A 25837-nucleotide genomic window follows, 5' to 3' on the forward strand; every position below is an offset into this window, starting at 1 on the left:
ATAAGAAGTTATTGTTTAATGGGGACAGAGTTTCAGTTTGAGAAGATGAGGAAGTTCTGGAGATAAATGGTGGTGATGGTTGCACAACACAAACATGTAAATTTACTTAATGTCTGTACACTTGACAGTCATTAAAATGGTAAATTTTATGCTATGTATATTTTACCACAATAAAAGAAGGAAGTGAGTGACAATGAGCAGCCAGTGAGGAGGGAGTAGGGGCAGAAGAGAGCATATTCTGGACACCTAAAAAAAATATCACAAGAAGAAGGGAGTAGTCATTTGGATGAAAAGGTGGAATTTCCTTCTTTATTCACTTTTGCACACTTGTAGCTTTACTGAAGATACCATTTTATACATGTTTTAAAATTTTTCCTTATATCATCACTGTTTCCTGCTTATATTTAAAATAGGCTATTTATTTAAGTGTTGTCAAATCTCAAATAGCTCCTCATAGAATCTGGATGCCAATATATAAATCTCGTAATGAGCTGTTATTTGGATGTTATACAACAATGGTTTCAATGAATTGTCAATCAGGGCTGGAATTGAAATTAGTGCTTTATTTATTGTCCCCCTTTTCTGATCAAAGGCTGTTTCCTGACTTTGGATAGATTTCGCCATTGTGTGAAGCCACAGTCGTAAAATTTGATGTAGATATTTGAGGTTTAGGAAAGAAGAAGAAAACTCTTTATACAGCAAAATAAAGGTTTCTGTCTTTTTCACCCAATTGCTAAGAAGATCTACCTTTGGCCCACATTCTTGATTCCAACTATTTCTTAATTTACCTGACATGATGCAATAGTTGTCTTTTGGGTGTTTTTTTATTTTTGTTTTTGTTTTTTACCATTTTGTTTCTATAAATATGTATTTATTTACATCTTTACTAAATAGAGAAAAAGAGGGCTAAAAATTCACCTACTTATCTATATATGTGTAGTGCTTTTGACAGGAAGCTATTCATATTTATTTCCAGATGTGAATTATATGGTATAGTTCCTTTTTTTTTATGTTCATTAAATTCCATAGATGTCAGTGGTTTCCTTGGAAACAAAAACCTTTATATAACTAGTCAGAGACTTGGTAACAGAAATATCAGGATGCAGAGGGGGATAAGGAATGGTTCCCTTGGTAGGAATCATTTGCCTTTAAAACTCTTCTGCCTTATCTACCTGCCCCTAAACCCACATGGTCATTCAATAGTAAACGAGAGAAGATTTTTAAAATGTACATTAAAATTAAAGTATTGAAAATTTTCTTTAATGGTTCAAAGCTTTTTACTCTTTTTTTTTTTTTTTTTTTTTTTTTTTTTGCAGTCACAGATAGCTAATCTAAGTCTTTTCTGGGATGTTGGTGTAAATTCCCAAATTTAAGAAGTGGTTGGTATGTCTCTTATCAACCATTAAATCTGAGCATTCTCTCAGTATATATGTGAGCCCATCTGTAAAATATAGTGAACTGAACATGTGTGTGGCTGAATAAATATTCTAGTTTTTTTTATAATAGCAAGCATCTATCTTAGTACCTTACTTGCCAAAGAGTTCAAAAGGTCACAGAAGGGTCCTGGAGACGGAAGGGGGAAGCCACAGTGCTGCCAAGGGGTAATATTAGGTGAAAGACATGGCAGCCAAGGTCATTCTCAGTGTTGGCCAGAGTGGACCCCTTGTTGCAGACAGGATTAGTAATATGAGTTAACTAAACTTCAGATCTTTTAGGAAGGTTGTGACTCCTTTTATTAGTGCTTCTATCTGGTATAATTTCAATCTAAATACAATTTGTTCTACATGCAATGGTACAGAATTGCATTTTGGAAACATTACTCAGTTTTTAATTCTTTGAAATGCAATCATATGCCACCTTGTGGATATATCTGATATTAATTTTTAAGTCAGTTCTGTATCCTGAACTGCTCTCTAAGACAGGGTTTTCAATCTTAGGTTCTAGGTAATGTAGAAATATGAGAAGCACTGGGGAGCTTTTAAAATCTCTATGTCCAGACCACACCCAGTTCAATTAAATTAAAATGTCTTATGTGGGGTTCCAGTACCAATATTTTCTTCAAAGCTCCCCAAAGATTCCTGTATTCAGCCACGCTTGAGAACCAATGTTCTAAGTGAAAAGAGCGCCATGTTCAATGGAGTTTGGAAGTATGAGATCAAGGTATCAGCAGGGTTGTTCTGAGGCCTCTCTCCTTGGCTTGTAGATAACTATCTTCTCTCTTTGTCTTCATGTGGTCCTCCTTCTGTACCTATCAGTGTCCTAATTTCCTCTTTTTATTAGGACATCTGTTATATTGGATTAGGGCCCACCCTAATGACCTCATTTTAAATTAATTACCACTTTAAAGCCCTTATCCCCAAATACAGTCACATTCTGAAGTACTGGGGATTAAGGCTTCAACATATGAATTTAGGGAGATACAACTGAGCAGATAACAATATTTCCTCATTACATTAAAAAGCCAAGTTTATGATTTACTTCCTTATAAGAATAACAGTGTAGGATTATGTCACAATTGACGTAACATAGGTTTTGTTTTATTTTTCCTTTATAATCAATACGATTTACAAAGTAAATAGAAGGTATAGTGGGAATCATTTCAGAAATAGACGTTGTTTCTTCTGAGTGCTTTATTGCAGAACACATTGTGGGTTTTTTTGTTTTGCTTTGTTTTTTGTTGATCAGCATATTCATACTTATTTTTTATACTTTGGAGCACCCAACATGTGTCTTTATTATCGTCAGTGCCTAATAATATCCAAGTTTTTGGGTCAGATGGCCAAGCCTCAAAGTGAATAACTAGCTGTATGATTCTGCAAGGTACTCCACATCTCTAAATGTAGTTTTCCCATCTGCATTTTAGAAATAGTCTCCATATTTATTTTATCTGGTTGCTGTAAGAATTCAGTGATATAACGCATGTAGCTCTGGTATTTAAACCAATCTATGAAAATCTGTTTTTTATGTGTAAACTGTAGAAAAATGAACTTGAAGCATATTTAAATTGTAGCCAAACACCCGGCCTCACATGACCATCATAGCAATCCATTGTACTAAAACTTAAATTCTTTAGAAAACTGTCCAGATGTGGACTTAAGTGGATTTTCTCCACAATCAAAATAACTTTAAAGCAATTTACTTTTACTTAAGAACAGGTTGGCATCTTTTTCTGCAACATGAGGCCATTGATGCAAAATCTGAAGTACTGTTTTGAAATGGAAAAATAAGTTTTGGGGTCAAACAGACCCAGATCTATTCCCAATGCGCATATTAACCCAGAGATCACAAGAAAGTTTTCTTAGTTTCTCTGCAGGAAGAATAATACCAGCTGAAAAGGGTTGTCTGGTGCACTGGATTGGGGTTGGTAACAAGAGTACATATCATAATGTTGGGCACACTTTACAAGCTCATTCATTGCTATTTAACTTCCTGTCTGCCTTAGGTTATCTTTCCGTTTATTCTTCTTAGAATTCAGTGAGTCTGATAATTAAGTGTATATATTACTTGAACTGTCTTCTTGTTGGAGATTAGGTTCTAAAGTAATGTGGCATATCATATGACACATGGTCCAACAGCAAAAAATACTAGAATGCGATTTGACACATGATGTAACAGGAGAAAAGGTTTGGGGATTGCAGGTAATATCTATGTCTACCATGGAGTTATTGTGAGAATTAAATGATGTACATACCTGAAATGAGATTGCTAGCCATAATGTGTGATTTAGTAATACTAATTTCTGAGGCCACTTGGTAGAGTGTAAGGAATTTAAGAATATGCACTATTTTTGGGGGGGAGAAATTTATTTTTATCATTTTTGGGAAATAGCTAAAAATCCCTGAATTCTTCCCATTTACCATAAAAACATGAAATCCTATATTGTAGCCTTTGGATGTGATACCTAACGCATGGTAGGTATTTTCAGGAAGGAAAGAGTACTTTCACCATAGTTTTTTCTCTTTCCTGAATATAAACACAGTTAACATTCTTAGCTATTTAAATGTGAAATTTCAAGTACCCGAAGAAATAGCATTAATCTTATGTAAAAAGTGGCAATTAAAAGTCAGAATACTGTATTAAAATATTTCCTACTTGACAGGTCTTTGTTAATGGCAGATGAAAAATTTTCCAAGACTATTGAAATTAATGTCCATAGAGATTTCTAGGAGATGGAACAACCACATTAATTAAGCAGAATATTGTTGGTGTTTAATTGTGAAAAAAGATCATTGGGTCTGACAAGTCAGAAAATTCACCTTTCAGCCTCACACACCAAGACATTTTCTCTGTGCCTTTTGGTACTTCATGATTCAGATGTTTCTTGATATTTCAATTTGTATCCAAAAATTACTGATTTCAGGTAAGATCAGTGGGGCTGGAAGCACTTGCTGATCATTCTTGCCATAAATGGGCATAGAATGTGTAAATAATACACATTTACACATAATAAAGTGTAAATAATCACTTTATTTTCTCTCAGGGACAGAGGATACTATTTAAAAACAATTAACTCAGTATTATTCAGGTGAGTTCCTTAGAATACTAACAGGTGTTATGAGATAAAATTGTTGACTAAATAAGTTTGGGAGACACTGAGTTTCTTTATTACAAATAAATATGAGACTTCTCAGAGCCTTCGAATGTTTGAGCTATGGATTGGGGTCATTATCCATTCTTTTTCAACGATGGACTTCTTATCAAGCACTTCACACAGGATTAATGTTCTGCTGAATGCACTTTGTTAAATGTTATATAGTGTTTTCTTATGAAATTAATCATACTCCATAGTGGGCCTGAAACACCAGTGTAAGAGTGAGGCATATTCCTTCAATAGGGCAGATACCTAATTAAAGATATTTAAAGACAAAGTTCTTGGGTGAGCTAAACAAAAAAAATGTCTTTCTTTAGTTAAAAATCTCTTGATAATATAGAATTAAATTTTATCTTATATCATCGATTATTCGATTATTTTAAATATTTAACTATTACCATTAGTCCCACTTTTTTTTTTTTTTAAATTAGACCTTGGCTTATGAGAGAAAACCATCAGCACTGCCACTATATCATTCAAAACACAAGAACTCCATAATTTTCACAGTAGCTACTGTGTTTTCCTGAGAATAAGACCAGGTCTTATATTGAGGTTTGCTCCAAAAGACGCATTAGGGCTTATGTTCAGGGGATGTCATCCTGAAAAATCATGCGAGGGCTTATTTTCTGGTTAGGTCTTATTTTGGGGGAAATATGGTAGAATGTAGTTTGGTGTTTAGGCCAGCTTAATGCATGGTACGCTATTAGGATGGGATTCCAGAGCTACCAGTTCTTTCTGAAGATCGATTTCCTTGGTTTTACATCTTATTACTTGTGTAAAAATCTATACTACTTAGATTCCTGGAAGGATCTGAAGTCAAGATAAAGCTTGAATTGAGATCAAATTAAATGTGAATAGAAGTTACTTGAGGAGCAATACTTTGTAAAAGCTATAGCTCCTTCCTGTTTCCCTTGTGTGTGTGTGTGTGTGTGTGTGTGTGTGACTGAATGCCATGCCTGATATTGAGGCTTTAACACTGTAACCTCATATGGAGGGAACAGCAGTGGTTAAGAGACCCCACTAATGTTATCTGTGTGGCCACAGTCAGTAGCTTAACTTCTCCATATCTTGATTTCCTCATCTGTAAAATGAAGTTCATGATACGGTTTCTCAGGGTTGTTGGGAGGATCGAAGGCCATAAGATATGTTTTATAGTTGGCACTTTGTAAGTGCTAGCTGTTGTTATCCCTAAAACTGAAGGTCATTAGTGCAGACGTGTAATAGGCTTGAAGTCAGGGTCATTATTTGACCAAGTAGACCCTTTGCTGCATCAGCCAGTCTGTTTTTTCCCTTTAGACATTGACATTTGCCATCTATCTTAGGTAGGCATTTCAGTGTCTGTCAAAGTTTTCTCTTTTAATGATCTCTTGACCAATTTTTTTTTTTAAAAGCTGGCTCATTATTAATATTTCAAAAATACTGGATAATGTTTAAGTTTTTACATTAAACATTTCCTTGCTGGGGGATTTCAGGTCTAGTAATATCTTGTTAAAATGTGTTTGCAGGCATATTTTTTTCTTTTTACAAATTTTAATTAAAAATTAAATGTCACTCTCTTTAGTTGAAATAAAGTAAGTCATTCTGTTTTATATTAATTATATTGCTGTCATCCTTACAGTATCTTGATGTGAATAATAAGAGTTTAAAAAGAAGTCTCGTAATACAAATAATCTGGGAAACTAACTATTGACTAGATTGTTTTTGCCATTAGGTAAATCTCTGCTGTTTAAAATAAGGTTTAATGAGAGAGATCTATTTTATTTGCGGTGAGGGCTCTGAAGACATGTTTCTGTATTGATTAGTTTCCACTCATGCAATAGTGTTTGAAGATTAAAGTTTAGAAGGCATTGTTTATAAATGTTTACTTGTGAATATGGACACCAGATGAAAATCTAAATAAAGTTAATGTAAGATCTAATATTAGTTCTGTCCCATACATATACCTAAGAATGTGGAATACCTGATAATAGTAATCAAATTTTGTTTATAAATTTTTAATGTCCATAATCTTTTCAAATAAAGTATCAATGGATTATATCGAAAATGAATAGCTGATACAATACCTGAAGTAAAAAAAAAAAGAGCGTTGAGACATTTCATATGATTTAATCATTAATAGAAGTTTTGAAAATTATTTTAAAGAATAAATTGCATAATAGCAAATTAGACTCAATACTTAGTTCTATGTCTAGCTGCTCAAATTTTCATGTTTCCAGTTGATAGTTCTTAAATCACATAATTTATTTAAAAGTCACTGTAGAGCATTTGAAACTGTAGAGCACACTGTGGCAGTGTGGCTAGAGTTCTTATTTTTCCATTGCAAAAAACAACATAAGTTATTATTCTAGTGTGTAAAATACCAAAAGTCATGTAAAATACCAAAAGTCATATAATACATTGATTCTCTGCTCTGTAAATATTTTTTTCCTGATGATTCACTGTGCTACATTATTCTAAATTCTTTAAGAAAATTCTTAACAATGTTCCAAGTAACTCAAAAATCATCAAGCTACTACTTACTATTCACATCCTTAAATGATCTGCTTTTAATTTACCAATATTTATGCCCAATTCAAGATTATGAATTGAGAAACTGTGAAGTTGTAAAAGAAAATTAGTATGTTAAGCTGAACCTGGTCCTGCCTTTTGTAAGTTGAACTAGTTTCTCAGCAACAAGATGTTAGACAATAAATCATGTAATCAAAACCACATAGTTGCAGAGGCAGTGGGGGGAAGGAAGTTCAGGAATGTCATCTGACTGTATTGGGGTCATCCTTGCCCAAATTAATAAGATGTGGCCTTGTTAACTCAAAGTCAGATTTAGACTGTGGTGAATCCAAGTCCATTCAAAATATTTCTTTTAATTCTAACAAAACATATTGCTTTAATGGCATTAGTTGGTATTAGTTGAATGGGGCAAAACTTTCAGACACTATTAATTCTCACACTCCATTGGAACACTAGACTTATGCTTCCTTGGCTCTAAATAAATCTTTCAGTTTGTATGATTGAGAAGAGAAAAACAATTATTTTAGGGGACAATCCTGAATTATTGCCTTAATAAAGGTTCAGTTACCCAGAATGGGAGTTTGCATAAAGGATAGTTTAAGAGCAAGGTGGAAGAGCGATGGAAAAGGTATCTCTTTAATTTTGTCAACATCAGAAGCTAATACCAAAAACTTCTGATATGTGAAATCTAAAAAAGCAAAACAAACAGACAAACAAAGCAAAACATTAACAGCCTCATAGAAACAGACTAAAGGGATGGTTGCCAGAGGGGAAGGGTGATGGGTGAAAAAAGGATGAAGGGGAATAAGTCAATAATATTTTTATAAGTTTGCACGGTGACAGATGGGCACTAGAATTAGTGGGGTGATCACATTGTAAGGTATAAAAATGTTGAGTTACTGTATTGTACGCCTTAAACTAATATAACTAATATAATATTGTGTGCCAACTATACTGAAAGAAAAGCTTAAATTGTAGATCTTCTGCTAGTATATTTTACCACAATAAAAAAATTTAAAAAATGAGAAACAAATTATTAAAACAATGGAAATTTAATAAATTACCTTAGAGCTTGAATTATTTCAAATATACACACAAAAAAGACCCTGTTACCTGTTAACCTCTGAAAAGATGAAACTGTGTTCATTTCTGTATTTGCATAAGTGACATATTAAATTGCTCTCATTTAATTTATATAGATAAATACTCAGAGAAAGCTCACTCCTATCCATGTCCTTTTCATCCTATTCCTACCCACCTTCTGGTTTTTACTTCGCATGTTTCTGTTTGCAAACATAAGGAAAAACACACACATAGCAGGCCTCGTATATTTAATAAAAAGCTCATCTTTTCTCAGTAACCTGAGACGCCAGTTTTTCAAATATATATAAAAAATGTCCATATCTTTCTTACACAAAATGTAGTATTCTGTCTAGATGCTTTTACAGCTTGCCTTTTTCACTTGATGTAACCTCAAAGCCACTCCATATCGGTCCTGGGGATCTTCTTCATTCTTTTATACAGCACCGTATTATTCCACTGCATGGTGTGCTGTACTTTATTCAACTAGTCTTCTGTGGGTGAGCATTTAGTTAGGTTGTTTCCAATATTTTGTTGTGAATTTCAGGCTATAATCATCAAAACAAAACAACTTTATCTATGCCTTGCCTTACATGTGCAGAGGTCCAGTTCCAGCATAAATTCTTAGTATTGTTTATTTTGCTAACTTCTTCTTCATAGGATGTTTTGCTTTGTTTGTTTTTTATCATTTTCTATTCCCCCTGCAATTTATAAGATGATCTTTGCCCCCTCACCTTTCAGCCTTACCACAAATTATAGTGTGGTGTGTTTTGTTTTTTTTTTAATTTTTGTCAATTTGTTAAGAAATACTATTAATGCATTCTTAACGTGCATTCCTCTTACTATGCAGGAAATGAGGCATTCTTTCTCTGTTTAAGAGCCGTGTATATATACCGGGGGTGCCAAAAAAAGGTATACAAGTGGACACTTTGGTCCGCGTTGCTCAAGCAGTAGTTTGCCATACTCAGAAGTGTCCAGACGCTGACAGTAACCACTTTGAGCACCTCTTGTAATTACAGAAGTCAAACGTTATATGTATTCATCTTCTGTTATTGGCGTATATTGAGTATTACAATTTTAATACAATTTTTCTTTCTTAAAATATGTGTACATTTTTTTGGCACCCTCTGAATTTACTTATGAATTTCTCCATAGATTTTGTACAATTTTCTATGTGGTGTTTGCCCTTTCATTGTCATTAATTTTTTTTAGACACATGTAGGAGAATTACCTCTATCATAGAGCTGCCAAAATGTTACATCCCAGCTTGCCTTTTGAACTGGCCATGTAAATTTTCATTTTATGTTTATGTCATCAATTTATTAATGGTTTCCTTTATTCTTTTTGGATTTTGAGACAGAAAGTCTTTTTCCATGTCTAGTTTATAAAGAAATTTACCCAGAGTTTTTTTCTAGTATGGTTTCATGTTTTTTTTTACATTTAAATCTTCATTTATCTAGGAGTTTTTTTTATGTTGTATGTTGTCAGGTATGAATCCAATTTTACCTTTTTGTAATTTGATATCCTTTTGTCACAACCCTTTTGGTTTTTTTTGGAAGTCCATCGTTTGCCTTAATCTGGTATCAAGGTGTTCTAATATCATTTATTTAAAAATCTTATTGTATGGTTTTTTTCGCCTTTCTATGCAGTTGTGCCAACAGCATTTATTAAAGGGTACAACTTTTGTCCTAGTGAATTGAAATACCGTCTTTTTTTATATACCATCTTTCCATATGTACCTGGGTCTATTTTGGGGCTGTTTATTCTATTTCATTGTTCAGTTTATATAAAGAAGAGTTTATATAAAGAAGAAGTGGATTGTTATTCCAGAATAACAAAATAAATAGGAAGTTATATTTTAGTATCAACCCATTTTATCTACTAAATTTTGCTCTCAATACTATTCTTTCCTTTCCTCTCAACAGCCACCCTCATGGAAAAAACATATTTTCCCTAAGGTAATTTTTGTCTATTTCATTTATATAGCTACAGCATGCCATTTTTTAATTAAAAAATGTTTTTAATTTAATTTTTCAAAATCCCTATATAATAAAAAACACAATCATTATCAGTTAAGCAATTGACTTTATATTGTAAATTTAACCACGAGGTCCAGGAAATAAAAATAAGAAAAGAGCATTTGTGGTTACTCTGTTTGTCTTATAAATTTGACTTTTAGAAAACTATGCCATCATTGAGTTGTTCATCCTATAATTTCTGAACACATTTTATATAAAAATAACTCCTGTGCATTATTCATGTTGACAGGCCCTTTAAATAGTCATAAAACACGTGGGAGCAGATTAATGCTGCATCTGCCCGATGCTTTTTAAGTCTATCAGTTTTATGGCATGGAAGTCTTGCATAATGTCAGAAGTTTTCTTATCTGATTGACTGCTTGTGGTGGCATATGGAAGTATCTTAGCTGCATTATGTGGGCGAAAATGTCACATTTTCTGATTGTACTTTTATCTAAGGAAGGTGAGGGCTGTCACTTTCATTTCCTAACTGTTAGAAAGATCTTTCAAGTGAGTAAGTTTTCTTTCAAATGAATGTCAGGAGTAGCAACTGTTTGTGACCTGTCTATACTCCTATTTGAGCCAGAATTTTTCTTGACAGTGATCATGAGAAATATAACCATTCTTGCCATTTATGACCTTTGGGAAATGAAAATTCAAATAATATTAGCCATTTGGATAGCAGTGGAATAGGTCTGGTTTAAAGTATTCAAATTATTTTTATTTTTTGAAAAAGTTAATTCATGCATCTACTGAAAAATAACAGTGTTGAAGGTTATCGTTAAAAAGTATACTCTCCCATCCTCAGTTCTTCTGTTCCTTTCCCAGAGGCAACAATTCATAGTCGTTTCCTGTTTTTATTTCCCAAGATACTATGCATATACCAGCCTATTTCAAAATATTTAAACATTTTACATAAATGATGGCATGCTGTCAAATGCTACTGAAACTTAACAGTATGTCTCAGCAATTATACCATATTAGTACACATATATCTATTTCTATTTCATTCTTTTTTGAGCCTGTAGAGTATTTTATTTTGTAGATGCACTAGAATTTATTGAGTTGCTTCTTAATAGGTATCTTAGCTGGCAAATTTAATCGGTATTTTAGCCAAGTTTTTGGCTGCTCCAAGCAATGTCTCACTATATATTTATTAAATGTATATTTGGGCATAATATGGGTATATATAAATTTCCTATGACTGAAATTCCTGCATCCAAATGCGTGTACATTTTAAATTATGATATTTTTTACCATATTGCTCTATAAAGAGTTTGTATTGATTTACATTTGACCGGTAACATTCAGAATTACCTATTTATTCACATGCTTACCAACTCAATGTTTCATTAAACTTTTTTGATTTTTGTAAATGTGAAGGTGAAAAAATGGTAGCTCTTTATTAAGTTTGTTATTCTTCAATTATGAGTGGAGAGGAAACTTTTCCCCTGTGCAATATATTTATATGTCTAACCATATTCTTTGCCCATTTTCTAATGGATTGTTGTAATTTTTACCATTACTTTATAAAAATTTTTGATATGTTAAAAACCTCTGTCTTGTGTTATTTTGAGCTTTTTACTTTAATTTCAGTTCGTAGGATTTTTGTTTTCCAAAGAATTTTTTGTAGTTAGGTTTATTAATCCTTTTGTTTATGAGTTTTCAATTTGGAGTGCTGCTTAGATCTATCCATTCTAAAATAATAGTGATAATTTTGTGATTTTTTTTCTGGTTTTACGTATTAATTTTTATGATATCTTTGAGCCATCTGGACCTTATTTTATGACAGTGACAAAGGGATCTTTATTAGTCAGGATGGGCTAAAGTAGTCATCATAACAAACAACCCCTCAGTGTCAGCTGAATAACATTATCAAAAGTGTCTCTCTTGCTCAGCAATTGCTGGCTGTTGCTGTCTTGGGCTGTGACATCTCAACAGGAGGCCTTTGTATTTTCTGTGGCAGAAGAAGGATAGCAGCTGGAAAATCAAGAGGGGATTCTCAGTGTGTCAGCTTGGAAGTGACACATAACCTCTTCTGCTCACAATTCATTGGCTAGATCTAATCACATGGCCTAACCCAATTGCTTGGGGGTTGGGAAGTATATATAGTCTCCAGTATTCCCAGGGAAGAAAGCAGGACCAGATATTAGTGAACTGGTAACGTCTGCTGCAAAATCAATTTTATTTAACTCTAGATGGCTGCTGAGTTGTCACACATTAATAATTGCATACTCCATTGTTTTGTCTGACTGATTTGAAATGTTATCTTGATTTTATACTGGAAGCCTCTCTGTATTTCCATTCTTCCATCTGGTATCATTGACCTTTCTATATATTTTTAAACTAGGAATAAAGTGTTTAATTATTATAGCTTTATAATATATATTATTTGGTAGGAATAATCCTACTTTATTAGTTTTTTTTTATTTTTGTTTGTTTTTAGTTTCATATGAATTTCAGAATGAATTTATATTGTTACCCTAAAAAAACCTGTCGATTTTTTTTTATTGGTGTTACTTTAAATGTTTAGATTTATATAGGAATAGCATACTTAGTATTTCCATCCAAGTAGAGAGTATGTCTTTATTTTATTCAAGCTATCTTTTATATTCATTCTTAATGTTTCAAAGCCTTCATTATGTAGATTTTAGACATTTAAAGTTAAGTTTTCCTGGCTATTCTATTACTTTGATGCTATGCTAAGTAGAGCTTTCATTTATATTTTTAAGTGCCTGGTACTTAATAAAGAAAAATTGGCATGTCATTGTATATCCAGGAAGTTCACTGAATCTCTTTATAATAGTTTTCTGTTGATTTTCTTCATTCTAATACGTTTACAACCATGTCCTATATAAAAATGATAATGCTGTCTCCTCATTTCCAAATTTTACATCTATTTTTCCTTTATCTTTGAACTTAAGTTTATATATTTTGATGATTTCATAAAATTATCTTCCCTTTGTGGTCAGTAGAAAATTAATCAGTGTTGTATACGATGTCATTTTATTAGATTCTGAACTCTTTGTGAATTGGAATTATTTAATTCAAAAAAAAATATTGAACTTTTCTACAGGAAAATCCCTGTGTTTTGTCCCAAATTATATAAAAAGAAAAATAAAACAAAGTCCTCACTCTCATAGTTCTTGTACATGAAACAGGAAAGCAATAGGAAGTGCACGAATGTCTATAATTCAAAGTCAAATGTGGTAAATGATAGAAGTGGGATGTGAAGGAAGTGTTTGGGGATAACAAGATTTTAATTTTGCCCAGTGGCTGACAGCCCGGATGGCAGGAATGGGGAGAGATGGGTACGGCTTCACAGCAACGGTACCATTTGAATGGAATTTTGATAGATGTGCAGGAACGAGGGAGGAAGTGCAATACACAGGTGGCCATTCCAGATTCCAATGTAACCTTGTGTTAAAGCTTAATTTTATTCAGCACGTAGAATAAGTATTCCCGTGGACATGCAACATCATTTGGAGACTGCATCTATGTGGAAATAAGGCTCGAGTAACTCATTTGTACATGTCTTAATTTCAAATTTCTTTGTCTGTTCTATTGGAAATGAGGACCTTTTCTGTCTCGTTAATTGAGAACTGTGGGATGTCTATAAATACATTTACTATTCAGAATCTATCCTAGACTTCATGTTATAACTCAGTCTTTGGGGGCTCATAAGTGTTTATGTATGGACAGAAATAGTCTACTTTTTATCGATTTTTTTTATAAGTGAAAAATGTGACATTAATTTTGTCACCAGAATAAAACTGTATCATCTTTGCAATCACACTTAAATTAAAGGAATATTGCCAATCAACTTTCATTATAAGAAATGAGTTTTGTTGGTGGAAAGAATACTCTGTGCTAAGAGTTAACTGAACTACATTTTTGTTTTAGAATTTTGGCCAAATTTCTGCCTATTCATAGGTACAAAGCCAGTTGTCCTCAGTTTCCTATTGGGTACAATCAAGATATGGGATCACAAAATTCCTAGGTTCCCTCTGTCTTGAGAATGGTGTTAACTAATTCTAATTTTACCCTGTATGTCAAATGGTTTGCATTTATCTGTGTAAAGCACATCTCCCGGTGCTGACCTTAAAAATAAGGGATTAAAATTCCCAAACTTATGTTGCATTCCCTTCCTTCCTTCCTTTTCCCCTTACTCTTCTCGAAAGAAGGATGTCAAGCTCCTTGGGAAACAATAAAGTTCTATGACAGTTATTGTATTTTAAGTTTCAGTATGCAGGATAAATTATGTGATATTTCAGAGTGGGAAAAATTAGACTGGTAACTAAGTAAAGAATCAGTAGTCTATTTCTAAGCCTCTGACAGCTCTAAGAAAGTCATTTTCTTAACTTTCAGTGCATAGCCTCCTGATGTTTTAACTGTTACAGGTAACCAAGGAGTGAAAGCTAGAATGAATTTTGTGATCCTAGAAAGAGACATCAGTGTCCTAGAAAGAGACATTTAGCTTAATGTAGATGCAGATAGATGGATTAATAAAGAAATAGTTATAGATATGTGTACATATGCAGGTTAGTATACACATATATACTCTCAAGCTCTGTCCATTAACAGAACCTAAAAGCAACCCTCGGAAGCAATAAGCACACCCAGTGCCCAGATCTTGGTTTCTAATACTGTCTCCAATAAAAGAAACTAAGACTCTTTGGAGAAGTGGCTGATTATAGGGCTGTGGCAGGAAATTTACAAGATGATCCTGGACCATCTTGTAGTTCTAGAAAGTAGGGAAGCACAGTTGACCCTTGAACCACCTGGGTTTGAACTGTGTGCACCCACTTATGCATGGATGTTTTCCAGTAAATATTTTCTCTTCCTCGTGATTTTCTTAATAACAGTTTCTCTTCTCTAGCTTACTTTATGTATGCAGTATATAATACATACACGAAATATGTGTTAGTCAAGTATTTATGTCATCAGTAAAGCTGCCATTCAACACTAGGCTATTAGTAGTTAAGATATTGGGGGAGGCAAAATTTATAAGCAGATTTTCGACTATGTGGGTTGTTGGCATCCATGCCCCCCAATAAGGTGGAACATAACTCCAGCTTTAAGTGTGAGCTTCTCATAGTGAATGCTTTCCAAAGAGAACAGTATGAAAAGGAGGAGAAAGAGAAACTTTACAGTGGGAAAACCTGACAAACACTACCTCAGAGAGGTCAGCCTATCATATGAGGTCATGTTGGTGGTATGTAACATTTATAATGTCATGAAGATGACACTTTAGCTTGTGGCCTTCCTCCCCAAAATTGATAATTCCAGTCTAGTTATGAGAAAAACACCAAACAAAATCAAGTGAAGGGATATTTTTAAAAAAATACCTAAATAGTACTTTTCTAAACTGTCAAGGTCATTGAAAACAAGGAAAGTCTAAGGAACACTCAGAGTATAGAGTACCCTAAGGAGCCCTAAATACTAAATGTAATGTAGTATCCTGGAAGGGAGCCTGAAAGAAAAAGGACATTATGTAAAATCTAAGAAAATATGAATAAAGTTAAGGATATTCAAAATAATGTATCAATATTGATTCTTTAGTTGTAACAAATATATGATACTAAAGTAAGATAGGAACAACCCAGGAATATAGATGTGGATGTAGGAGAATTCTCTCTACTACCTTTGCAACTTTGTTGTAAATCTATTGACACAAATCTATAGTTGCTATAAAAATTCAAAATTACAAGTTTTTAATTATTTTTATTGATGTGTAATTGGCATTAACATATTAGTTTCACGTGTACAGGATAATGATTCAATATTTGTATATATTGTGAAGGAAATTTATTTTTAAAAAAGCTTACAATGACATAAATATTAGACTTCCTTACCACGTTTTCTTACAATTTAAAGGTATTTAGATATATTATAGTATTTGGTTTTAAAGTTAAGTGTCTGTAATATAACTCTGTAGGTAGTAGATGGCAACACATGCTGAGTACAATGATTCTTAATTTTGGAAAGCTTTACACCTCTCAATATATTAGCATTTTTATCTAAGTAGCTGAAATCACACTGTAAAAAATCAACTGTGGTAGGGTCTATTTCTAGCTATGCCACTACCTGGTGTGGCAACTGAGACGAATTACTTCATCTCACACTCATCAGCATTTCTGTCCATGCCACACACACATTTGTCAGGACAGTTGAGAGCCATGTATCTCTAGTAATGATAATAATTATTATTTTTTGATTGCTAATAACCATGTCATTTCATTACTAACATTAGTTCTTCATATTCTGTGTGAATAAGGGCTCTACAGTCCAAAATATGTTGTGTTTTTTAATCAAATAAATCTAATTTTCAGTATTCTATATTGTTGAAATATGAAATTTAAAATTTACAAAACCAAGCATTTTAGTGGGTTACAGACTGATGGGAGAGATCACACTCAACATTCACTCACCGTATGGCCCCAACTAAATAACCAAGAAGCAAGAACCCCACGGACATGAAGTCACTGCTGGGGTTGAGGCAGTGCCTATTGGTGAAGTCTGAACCTGGTAGGAAAAGGTGCTTCCTATGATGGCATGCTGCCCATCACACACTTGCTACCGGTAGGATCCTGATAATATTAAAGACCATAACTGGAACTGGCTATGCTATGAGCCTTTTATAGGGGAGACTTACTTCCCCATTCCAGGTAAACTTACATTAGCAATAAGAGAAGTCTACCTATATTGTATTCTTGAACCAAACTTGACATCTGCAAGGACAAAGATACTGCTCTTGTGAAACTTACATTCTGTTAAGAGAGAAAATACATAAGTGTACAAATACATAATACATAAGTGTACAAATACATAAATACATAAGTGTACAAATACATAAATGTACAAATGAATAAGGTCAATTAAGAGAGTGATATGAAGTATTAAGAAAAAGAAAACAGACTAGTGGGACAAGGAGGATGAGGGATGGGGCCCACACATTGAATCTGATTAATACAGTGATTAATAAAATAATTGTATATAAATAAATTCATACAACATATGAATTCATACAATTCATATGTATACTTTTTTTGTATCTGGCTTTTTTTCACTCAACATTGTGTTTATGAGATTCACCCATATTGTTGTGTGTAACTAGATTGTTCATTCTCTCTTTGCTGTGTAGAATATTTCATATGAAGGATATTGTTTATCCATGATACAGTTGATGGTTATTTGTGAAGTTTCTGGAATGGTGCTATGACAAATACTGTTGCTTTCACCATCCTAACACATTCCTCTTGGTGAAGGGGTGGAATTTCTGAGTCACAAGTCTGGGTGTGTTCAGTAAGATCAAACATTTTCCCAAAGTGGTTGCACTAATTTACATTCTCACTGATAAAGAGGAATCTTGTACTCCACATCCTCACCAAATATTGTTAATGTTCTTTTTTTTCATTTAAGCCCTACTGGTGGGTGTGTCATAGTATCACACAATAGGTTGTTTATTTTATTAATATTCATTAAATTATTTATTTGGTTTTTATTGAATTTAATGTGCATATGTTGATAAGTTATAAGTCTTGATTCATTAACCACGTTCTTCATTGACACATGCACATTCTACTTTTATTTCGATACTTGTTATTTTTTGTTGTAGATTGAACAATAACCCCAAAAATGATTTGTCCATGTCCTAATTCCCAGAAACTGTGACTGTTATCTTATTTGGAAAAAGGGTGTTTGCAGTTGTCATTAAGTATCTTGAGATGAAAAGATCGTTGTGGATTATCTATGTGGGTCCTAATTTCAATGACAACTGTCTTTGTAAGAGAGACATGAGAGATTTGATACAGACAGAAGAGGAAGAGGCAAAGTGAAAATAGAGGCAGATTAGTGTGAGCACAAGCCAAGGGAATACTTGGAGCCACCAGAACCTGGAAGAGACAAAGAACAGAATGTCCCTTAGCGATTTCACGGGAAGTATGGCCCTGCTGACATCTTAAGTTTGGACTTTTAGCCTGCAGAAGTATGACAGAGAAAGAAACCTTCTGTTGTTTTAGGCAAGTGTGTGGCAATTTGTTACTTCAGCCACAGGAAATGAATCCATTAAAATAGACAGTTTGTAACGTCATCCAAAACTGCACCATCCGATGTGGTAACCACTAGCCATATTTGAAATGTGGCTACTCCAAATTGGATGTACTGTAAGTATAAAATACACAATGGACTTTAAAGACAGTATGGAAAAAAGAATGTGAAGTATTTCATTACATTAGTAGTTTCTTATATTAATAATGTGTTGAAGTGATATTTTGGATATATGGGGTTAAAATAAACTATATTAATAAAATTAATTTCATGTTTTTAAAAAATTCAGTTACCAGAAAATTTAAAAGCACACATATGGCTCACATTATAATTTATTGGACAGAGCTAGTCTAAAACAACAATGAAACCATTTAGAGGTCTGTTTCTAAGTACAACCTAGCTGCTGCCAGTTCGTCACCATCATTCTTTTACTCTTTATCCACCATATAAAAGAATAAAGACTTTTATTGTGTTACTGTTTTCAAGTCCCGTTGCAAAGATTGTTTGGGGTACAAATTCAGACATCCTGTTTTCCATTTCTGTAGTTAAACTATCTGACTCTATACAGAAGATCCTTTGAACAAAAGAGCATGTGGATTTGTTATCTGACAGAGACATTTTCCTTCATGACCATGTCAAGTAGGAAGTCGATTTTCTCATTAACAAATTGAAATATCTAATAAGAAAACTATGGGTCAGCTTACCCTAGTTATTGCACGCTAGTGAATAGATTGTAAGGTCTATTAGTCAGTTATTGCTCTAATAACACTGCATTTCTAAACACTCAAACTAGCTTACAAAACATACTTTTTTTTTTCTTGGTCAGGAACGTATGGTCAACTATGTTATGCTGTACTATGCTACGTTATGCCTGAGTTTGGCTCTGATCTCAGATTGGATTTAGATTTTTCTCTTCTGGTCGTTATAATCTCCCTGAAGCAGCACGTATATAAGGCTGTTCTTCTATGGCAGTGCCAGGAAATTGAAAAGATGAGCAAAATTCTTCCTGCCTCCTAAGGCCTTAAGTCATGTCTGGCACACTCCTATACCACATTCGAGGGGTGGAAATCAGTCACAGGGCCAAACCCAAAATCAGTGGGACAGGGATGTACACTCTGCCTACAGGGGTGTGGGGTCCCAGGAGCCCTGGAGTGAAGAGCTGAGACTAATAATCCCATCTTCCACACAAGAAAACACTGCCTTTTCGAACAGACTTTCATTTCAATAGCAAGTTTATACTGACTATCTAATACGTGATCAGATGCTAGTGAGAGAGGTGGGATGTCAGACATGAATATATATCCAGGTCTGGTCTTATAGGATTTCACAGTCTAATAGAGAATAGAGTTCCATTATTTAATACCTTGTGCTTCCTCACCTGTAAAGCAGAGATAACACTGTTGCCTGCCTTGCTTGGTTATCACAGAGATTCATGAGGTAACACACATGAAGGATGGGTACAGCATCTGACACAGAAAGAGTATTAAGATTATAGCTGTCTGTGTTTGTATATCTAGTTGTGCTTTTAACTAGTCAGTTTGAGCTTAATTTTTGAAAATAAAGTAAATCTATATTTATATGTACGTTGCAAAGAAAAACAATATGGAGGAAACATTAGCATGTTAATGGTGCCTCTATTTGTGTTTTGGCATAATGAAGGATTTTTTCTGCATTTTGGTAGTCTTAACATTTTCAACAGTGATCGTCTGTGACTTAAAAAGATGAATGCGCCTTTTAAAAGGTAATGTGTTACCCATTGTATTGGATCAAATTTGAAAAGTTCATCTCCAACATTTGTTTGTTTGCTAAAGACTTTAACCAAATTATGTAGATAATTATACAAATATTAAAGTTTATTTTATTTTCATAGATATCGCTTGGAATTTTCTAGAAATGTTTTACTTTTTATATACTTATGAGTTTGATTGTTAATAATTGATACAAATTTTATTTTAAAATTATATCTGTTTAAACTCAGTAACCAGTAAAATCATCTATGTTTCTTGCCTTACTCTACTGCTTAAAATTATCAAGTATTGCTTGATTTCCTTTCATGGACAAAGGCAGGGTGTACTGCCACAATAAACCCTCATTATATGGAGCGTCTCCCAGGTTTACTTCAATTGTTAAAACTTGTACTTAACGACATGAACATAAAACAGTGAAAAATCTGAGGGTGGTTTTTTTTTTCAAGTTGTCACTGTAAATATGTATAGGTGTTTTAAAATATGAGGGTCTGCTTCCAATAGCTGTCATGATAATTAATGTTCAGAAGGTTTATGAAACATGTGAAACATGCTCAGTATTCTACTAAATTTGTTACAGATCTTGGAGTTGATTCAATCACTAATTGCTACTTTTCAGAGACCCTTTCAAAGTTCTCTAGCTAAATACAGAAGGGCTATTTCCATCACCATATATTTGATTCCCTGGTGAGCACACAGTGTGATATATAGATGATGTATTATAGAATTTACACTTGAAATCTATGTTAGTTTACTAACCATTGCCACCCCAATACATTAAATTAAAAAAATAAAGTAAATAAACACAGAAGGCCTAACGTTAGAAGGCTCCCCTCACTGCTGTTTGATCACGAAGGAAAAGGACACATACTGGACATCTCAGTTCTACATCCTTCTTTACTTGCATTTTCAGAAGCATTGTAACATGTTCTGAATCTTTTAATTTTTTTGAATTTTCTCCATTTCAAATTAGATTTTAAAACTCAAGAGCCAGAATGATCGAACTGGTTCCATCTCTAGCACCTTCCATAGAAAGTGTTGCCTACAGTGTATTCTGTTATCAGCTGTAGTTTTCTCAACTGAATTGCATTTAATTATAATCAAGCAATTCATGCTGCATTTGAACATCCGATGTATCTTTTTCTTCCCAGAAAGATTGTTATCAAATAGCAAATCCTCGCTTCCTAAAACTAACAGATTAACTGAGAAACACACAAGTATATTTCTGCTGCATTTTTAGCTATTAGAAAGTAAATTACTATGTTACTCAATAAAAAGTATCATTTTTATGAAAAGGTAGATTAGGAGAGTGCTATCAGGACAAAAAAGCAAAAAACCCAGAAATCTGTTTTTATTAGAAGTGCTCTGTTTTCTCAATCTTTACCCTAAGAGATGAGTGATTTCTGCAAATATTTTTTATTTTGGTTAATAAAATTCAGAAGGATTACTTCCATAGCTAGTACTCTAGGAGCACATTTAAGCTACCAAATTTCGTGCATTTGCCCCAAACTATTATATCTATCTGACGGAATATTTATTATTCACCAAATCTACAAAATACAGACTAGGAATAAGGATGGTTATGGAGGAGGGCCTATGGGGTTGTAACCAACTCTTTTAGAAGAAATGTATCCATTAGATGACTTACAGTCCACCCCCGCTTCAGAATCCTTATGAAAGTGTGAGAGAAGAAAATACTCCACCGACATAGTATGAAGTATTGAAAGGGGAGTGAGGAAGGTAGAATAGGAAAGATTTAAACGAGTGAAAAATCAAAGAAAAATAAAATAATCTGAGAGCATTTCTCCAACGTTTAAAGCAATTCTATCCAATAAAACATTTGCACTGTTGGAAATGTTCTCTATTTGCCCGGTTCAATATGGCAGCCCCTAGTCACAGGTGGCTATTTAGCACTTGAAATGTGACCAGTGTGCCTGAGGAAACAGAATTTTTCCTTTGATTTGATTTTAAACGTAAATAGACACATGTGGCGAGTGGCTGCCGAATGGGACAGCACAGATTCACAGCTTTACCACTCAAAGTGTGCTCCTTGTACCAGCAGCAGTTGGGTCATCCTGGAGCTTATTTAGGAATGCAAACCTTAGCCCCCACCCAGACCTACTGACTTACAGCATACATTTAACAACATCCCCAGGCAAATGGTCTGAAAGTTTGAGAGGCACTGCCCTAGAGCAGTTTTCACTTGCTAATTAATCACCCATTCAGAAAAGCTGGGAATTTTCTAGTTTGATCAGGGCCTAAGGAACATTAGCAACATACTCATTCTACACACAGAATAGTATCTGATGCAGGAGGAGTGTGAATATATGTGAACAAAACATACCCCATTGATTGATCTGTTGATTCATCCATTCATGAAAGAAAGACAGAGCCCTTACATGGCAGGTGCTGTCTGAGGTTTATTGAGCATCTCTAGTTAAATCTGGGTATGTGCTTTATTTATCTGCAGTGAAGAGGAAGGGAAAGATATAAACAGATTACTGTGTTCAGTCTTGGGCCTGGGATTTAAAAAAAAACACAAAACATTAAAACATTTTTAAAGCAAGGAAACATCATAAGAGTTAAAACTGAAGAATGATGTTGATAAAAACAGTTTATTGCATTTGGCCCCTGTCTTAATTTGTATTCCCCCCATGTCTGACTCTGAGACAGAAACTTGGTTACAAGAAGTCTGTTTGACAGCAATCCCAAGGATCACAGTGAGTGGAGTGGGGAGAGTGAAGCAGGGATCATAGGAAGGTCAATAGCATGTACATTGCTGAGTCACAGATATGGGCAGCTGGGGTTCAGTCGCCCTTGAGGGCCATTTGGAAGACTGTGGGTAAGGGAGAAAGACATCAGCATGTATAGGAACTGTCCACCTAAGCTTCAGGTGACCTCCTTTTGTGGTGGATGTGGTGTGGGGCGTCGGCAGGGTCTTCTACACCACAGCAGAAATTGCTTACATAATAGGAAACTGACCTACAGAAAGATATCAAGGGCTGTTGGGGAGTTAGAACTAAAAACCAGGACACCCAAACCTGACCTAGGGCACCTATTGCTTAATTACTTGGCTAAGGTAAATTGCTTAAGGCCTCAGAGTGCAGTGAAAGCTTTGGACTCAATAATCAGAAAGATTATTCCCTGCTCTAAGGTCAATATTCTTCTGCACCCTTCCTCACCAGTATCTATATCTTTGTTTTACTGAAACTGGCCCTTTGCCTCTCTCTGTTCCTCTAAAGAACACTAAAAATAACCTGTAGGCTAATGAATCTCCAAAACACAGGTATGATTTGTTTGAAATTCCATTTGGCCCATGTGTATTTAGGTTCTGAGTTCAAAGTATTGTGAGTATTTGAATGACATTTTCAGAACCAAAACAATGAGCACGCATGGTATGACAAAGGAGATTTTTTGTTCTTTGTATGCATTTATTTATGTTGATTTCAAAAATGATTTAAAACAGCTTATATAGGTACGTAGTACAGTAAGTTCTGGGTAGAGAGAAAATAAGACCAAATATTTATAAGAAAAGTCTTTTAGATGTAAAAATACTACAATAAGTCATAGTTATATATGAGGTCAGCCAATTAAGTTCGCAAACTTGTTGCAATGATGTTACTAACCTTTTTTGATATCAGAGGGATTATTCATTATGAATTTGTACCAACTGGACAAACAGTTAACCAAGTTTACTATTCGGAAGTGCTGAAAAGACTGTATGAAAAAGTTAGATGACCTGAACTTTTCACCAACGATTCATGGCTCTTGCATCATGGCAATGCACCAGCTCACACAGCACTGTCTGTGAGGGAGTTTTTAGCCAGTAAACAAATCACTGTATTGGAACACCCTCCCTACACACCTGATCTGGCCCACAATGACTTCTTTCTCTACCTGAAGATAAAGGATATATAGAAAGGAAGACGTTTTGATGACATTCAGGACATCAAGGCTAATACAATGACCGCTCTGATGGCCATTCCAGAAAAAGAGTTCCAAAATCGCTTTGAAGGGTGGACTAGGCCCTGATGTCGGTGCATAGCTTCCAAGGGGAGTACTTCAAAGGTGACTGTAGTGATATTCAGCAATGAGGTATGCAGCACTTTTTCTAGGATGAGTTCATGATCTTAATTGTCCAACCTCGTATTATCAAATTGGCTTTTTTACATTAAACAAAATTCTAAAGGCACTACTAGAAAATATAAGGCCTGTGGTCACACTAACTACAGAGGCGTGTTGACTTACCTTAAGCAACTTAGTGTCCCTTTGGGAGGTAAGATATACCCCCAAGAACAGGTAAAATAAGTTTATAAGGGGGCACATTTTACATAGTCACATGAATAGGACTGAAAGGAGATTCTGTAAATATCAGGGTCCACGTGTGTGAGAGAGAGCAGAGGAGACACCATGCTGTAGGTCATGGTTGGGAAGGACTTTTTTGGTGACGGAAGCATTTGAACCAAGTCTTAAAGAATTAAAGATATGTGTGGAGACTTCTAGGGAACTTATGCAAATAGAATTGAACACGATTGTGCTGGGTTTAGAGGACCATGTGTAGAGAGTCTGACTGAAGAAGATTATTTGACAGATAAAAGAAGATACAGTTGGAAATGTCAGGGAGAAAAATGAGGGCTAGGCATAGGACTTTAGCGGCATAATCCGTGGTGTCTCTTCTATAGCTGAGTAGACTAGATTTGCTATCTGTCTATCATCTATCTGTGTATCTATCTCTATCTCTTTTAATTTTTATTTTTTGCAATGCAGAATTGATTGTGGCCATAGGACATTATTGCCCCAATAGTTCATTTTATTTTTTGTTCCATATAAAAAAATTATTTTTGGTTTATTCCTTCATGAATTTATACATTTACTTGCTTTTACTGAGTGCCTTGTACCAGAAATACAACATTGAACAGGATGCGTTCTCTCTTTGAGAAGAACTTACCCTACAGGTAGACAAATGGTTATAATTCAATGCAATAAATCTTAATGAAATTACCCATGTAATTATACACGGTCTAATCATATTCTTTCAACGATTTGTTATTTAATTCTTATTTTCAATGGAGTCCAATATACTTTATAAGAAGATGATGTCTGAGCAGAAAATCTCATGAGAAAAAATCCAATCGGTCAAATACTAGCAGCCCGTTTTTATTCATGAATAATATGTCAGTCTAGCAGAATGTCCTGATGCAAACTGAAATGGACCTACAGACCCATCACTAGGAAAACCAGGCCGCTAACAAACTGGGTATCACTGGTCTGCTGTCACCTGGCTGGATGAGGCAGCAACCTGCAGTTCTTGAGATCCAACTGGATCTCTCACATCAGGTCCAAGGCCAAGGCTCATGGGCGGGTCCCTGGTGATGGTGCCAGTGTCAGCTGAATTGCTGAGGTTGGTGACAATCAGAGTTATGTTCCGGTTTGCCCTCACTCTCTCCCCCTTTTTGTCCAGCTTTCTTTTTCAACTGCTAACCCTTACCTACGGTCACTTGTGTCCCACCAGTAGATGCACCAATTTTCCATAGACCTCTTCACCAGCTCCCACAGTTTTGTAAGATGGAATCACTCTGATAAGCCCTGATTCCATGTCACTCTGAATGGCTCTGCATTCCTGATCAGGTGCCAGCCGCATTAGTGTTTGTTAGCTCTTCCCCAACCATCAGGCCACCGCCAAGCATTAATTGTGTTGTGTACCTGGGTTTGAATATCTTCAGAAGATGCAGATCATGGCTTTTTGTTCACCTTCCCTAAAAAGACCTCAAAAATGAATACACCGTAATGTGTAGATTCTTATTTTATTGAAATCTGTAGTGAGTAATGAAAGGCAGTCCCTTATC

The 25837-nt window shown here is 34.5% G+C and overlaps 1 protein-coding gene across 5 annotated transcripts in view; it reads left to right on the forward strand.

The window, feature by feature from the left end:
- The window catches only part of PLCB1 (phospholipase C beta 1), a 675558-nt gene that overhangs the window by 234801 nt on the left and 414920 nt on the right, over positions 1–25837 (forward strand). For 2 of the 5 annotated variants that reach the window (XM_081034742.1, XM_081034740.1), the window contains exon 4: positions 10105–10137. The exons of the other annotated variants lie outside the window; for them this stretch is intronic. In XM_081034742.1, coding sequence (XP_080890868.1) covers positions 10105–10137 — 33 coding nt within the window. The remainder of the gene's footprint in view (positions 1–10104; positions 10138–25837) is intronic. 5 annotated transcript variants of the gene reach the window in all.

The sequence above is a fragment of the Rhinolophus hipposideros genome (assembly GCF_964194185.1).
Source record: "Rhinolophus hipposideros genome assembly, chromosome: 22".
Taxonomy (NCBI): Eukaryota; Metazoa; Chordata; class Mammalia; order Chiroptera; family Rhinolophidae; genus Rhinolophus; species Rhinolophus hipposideros.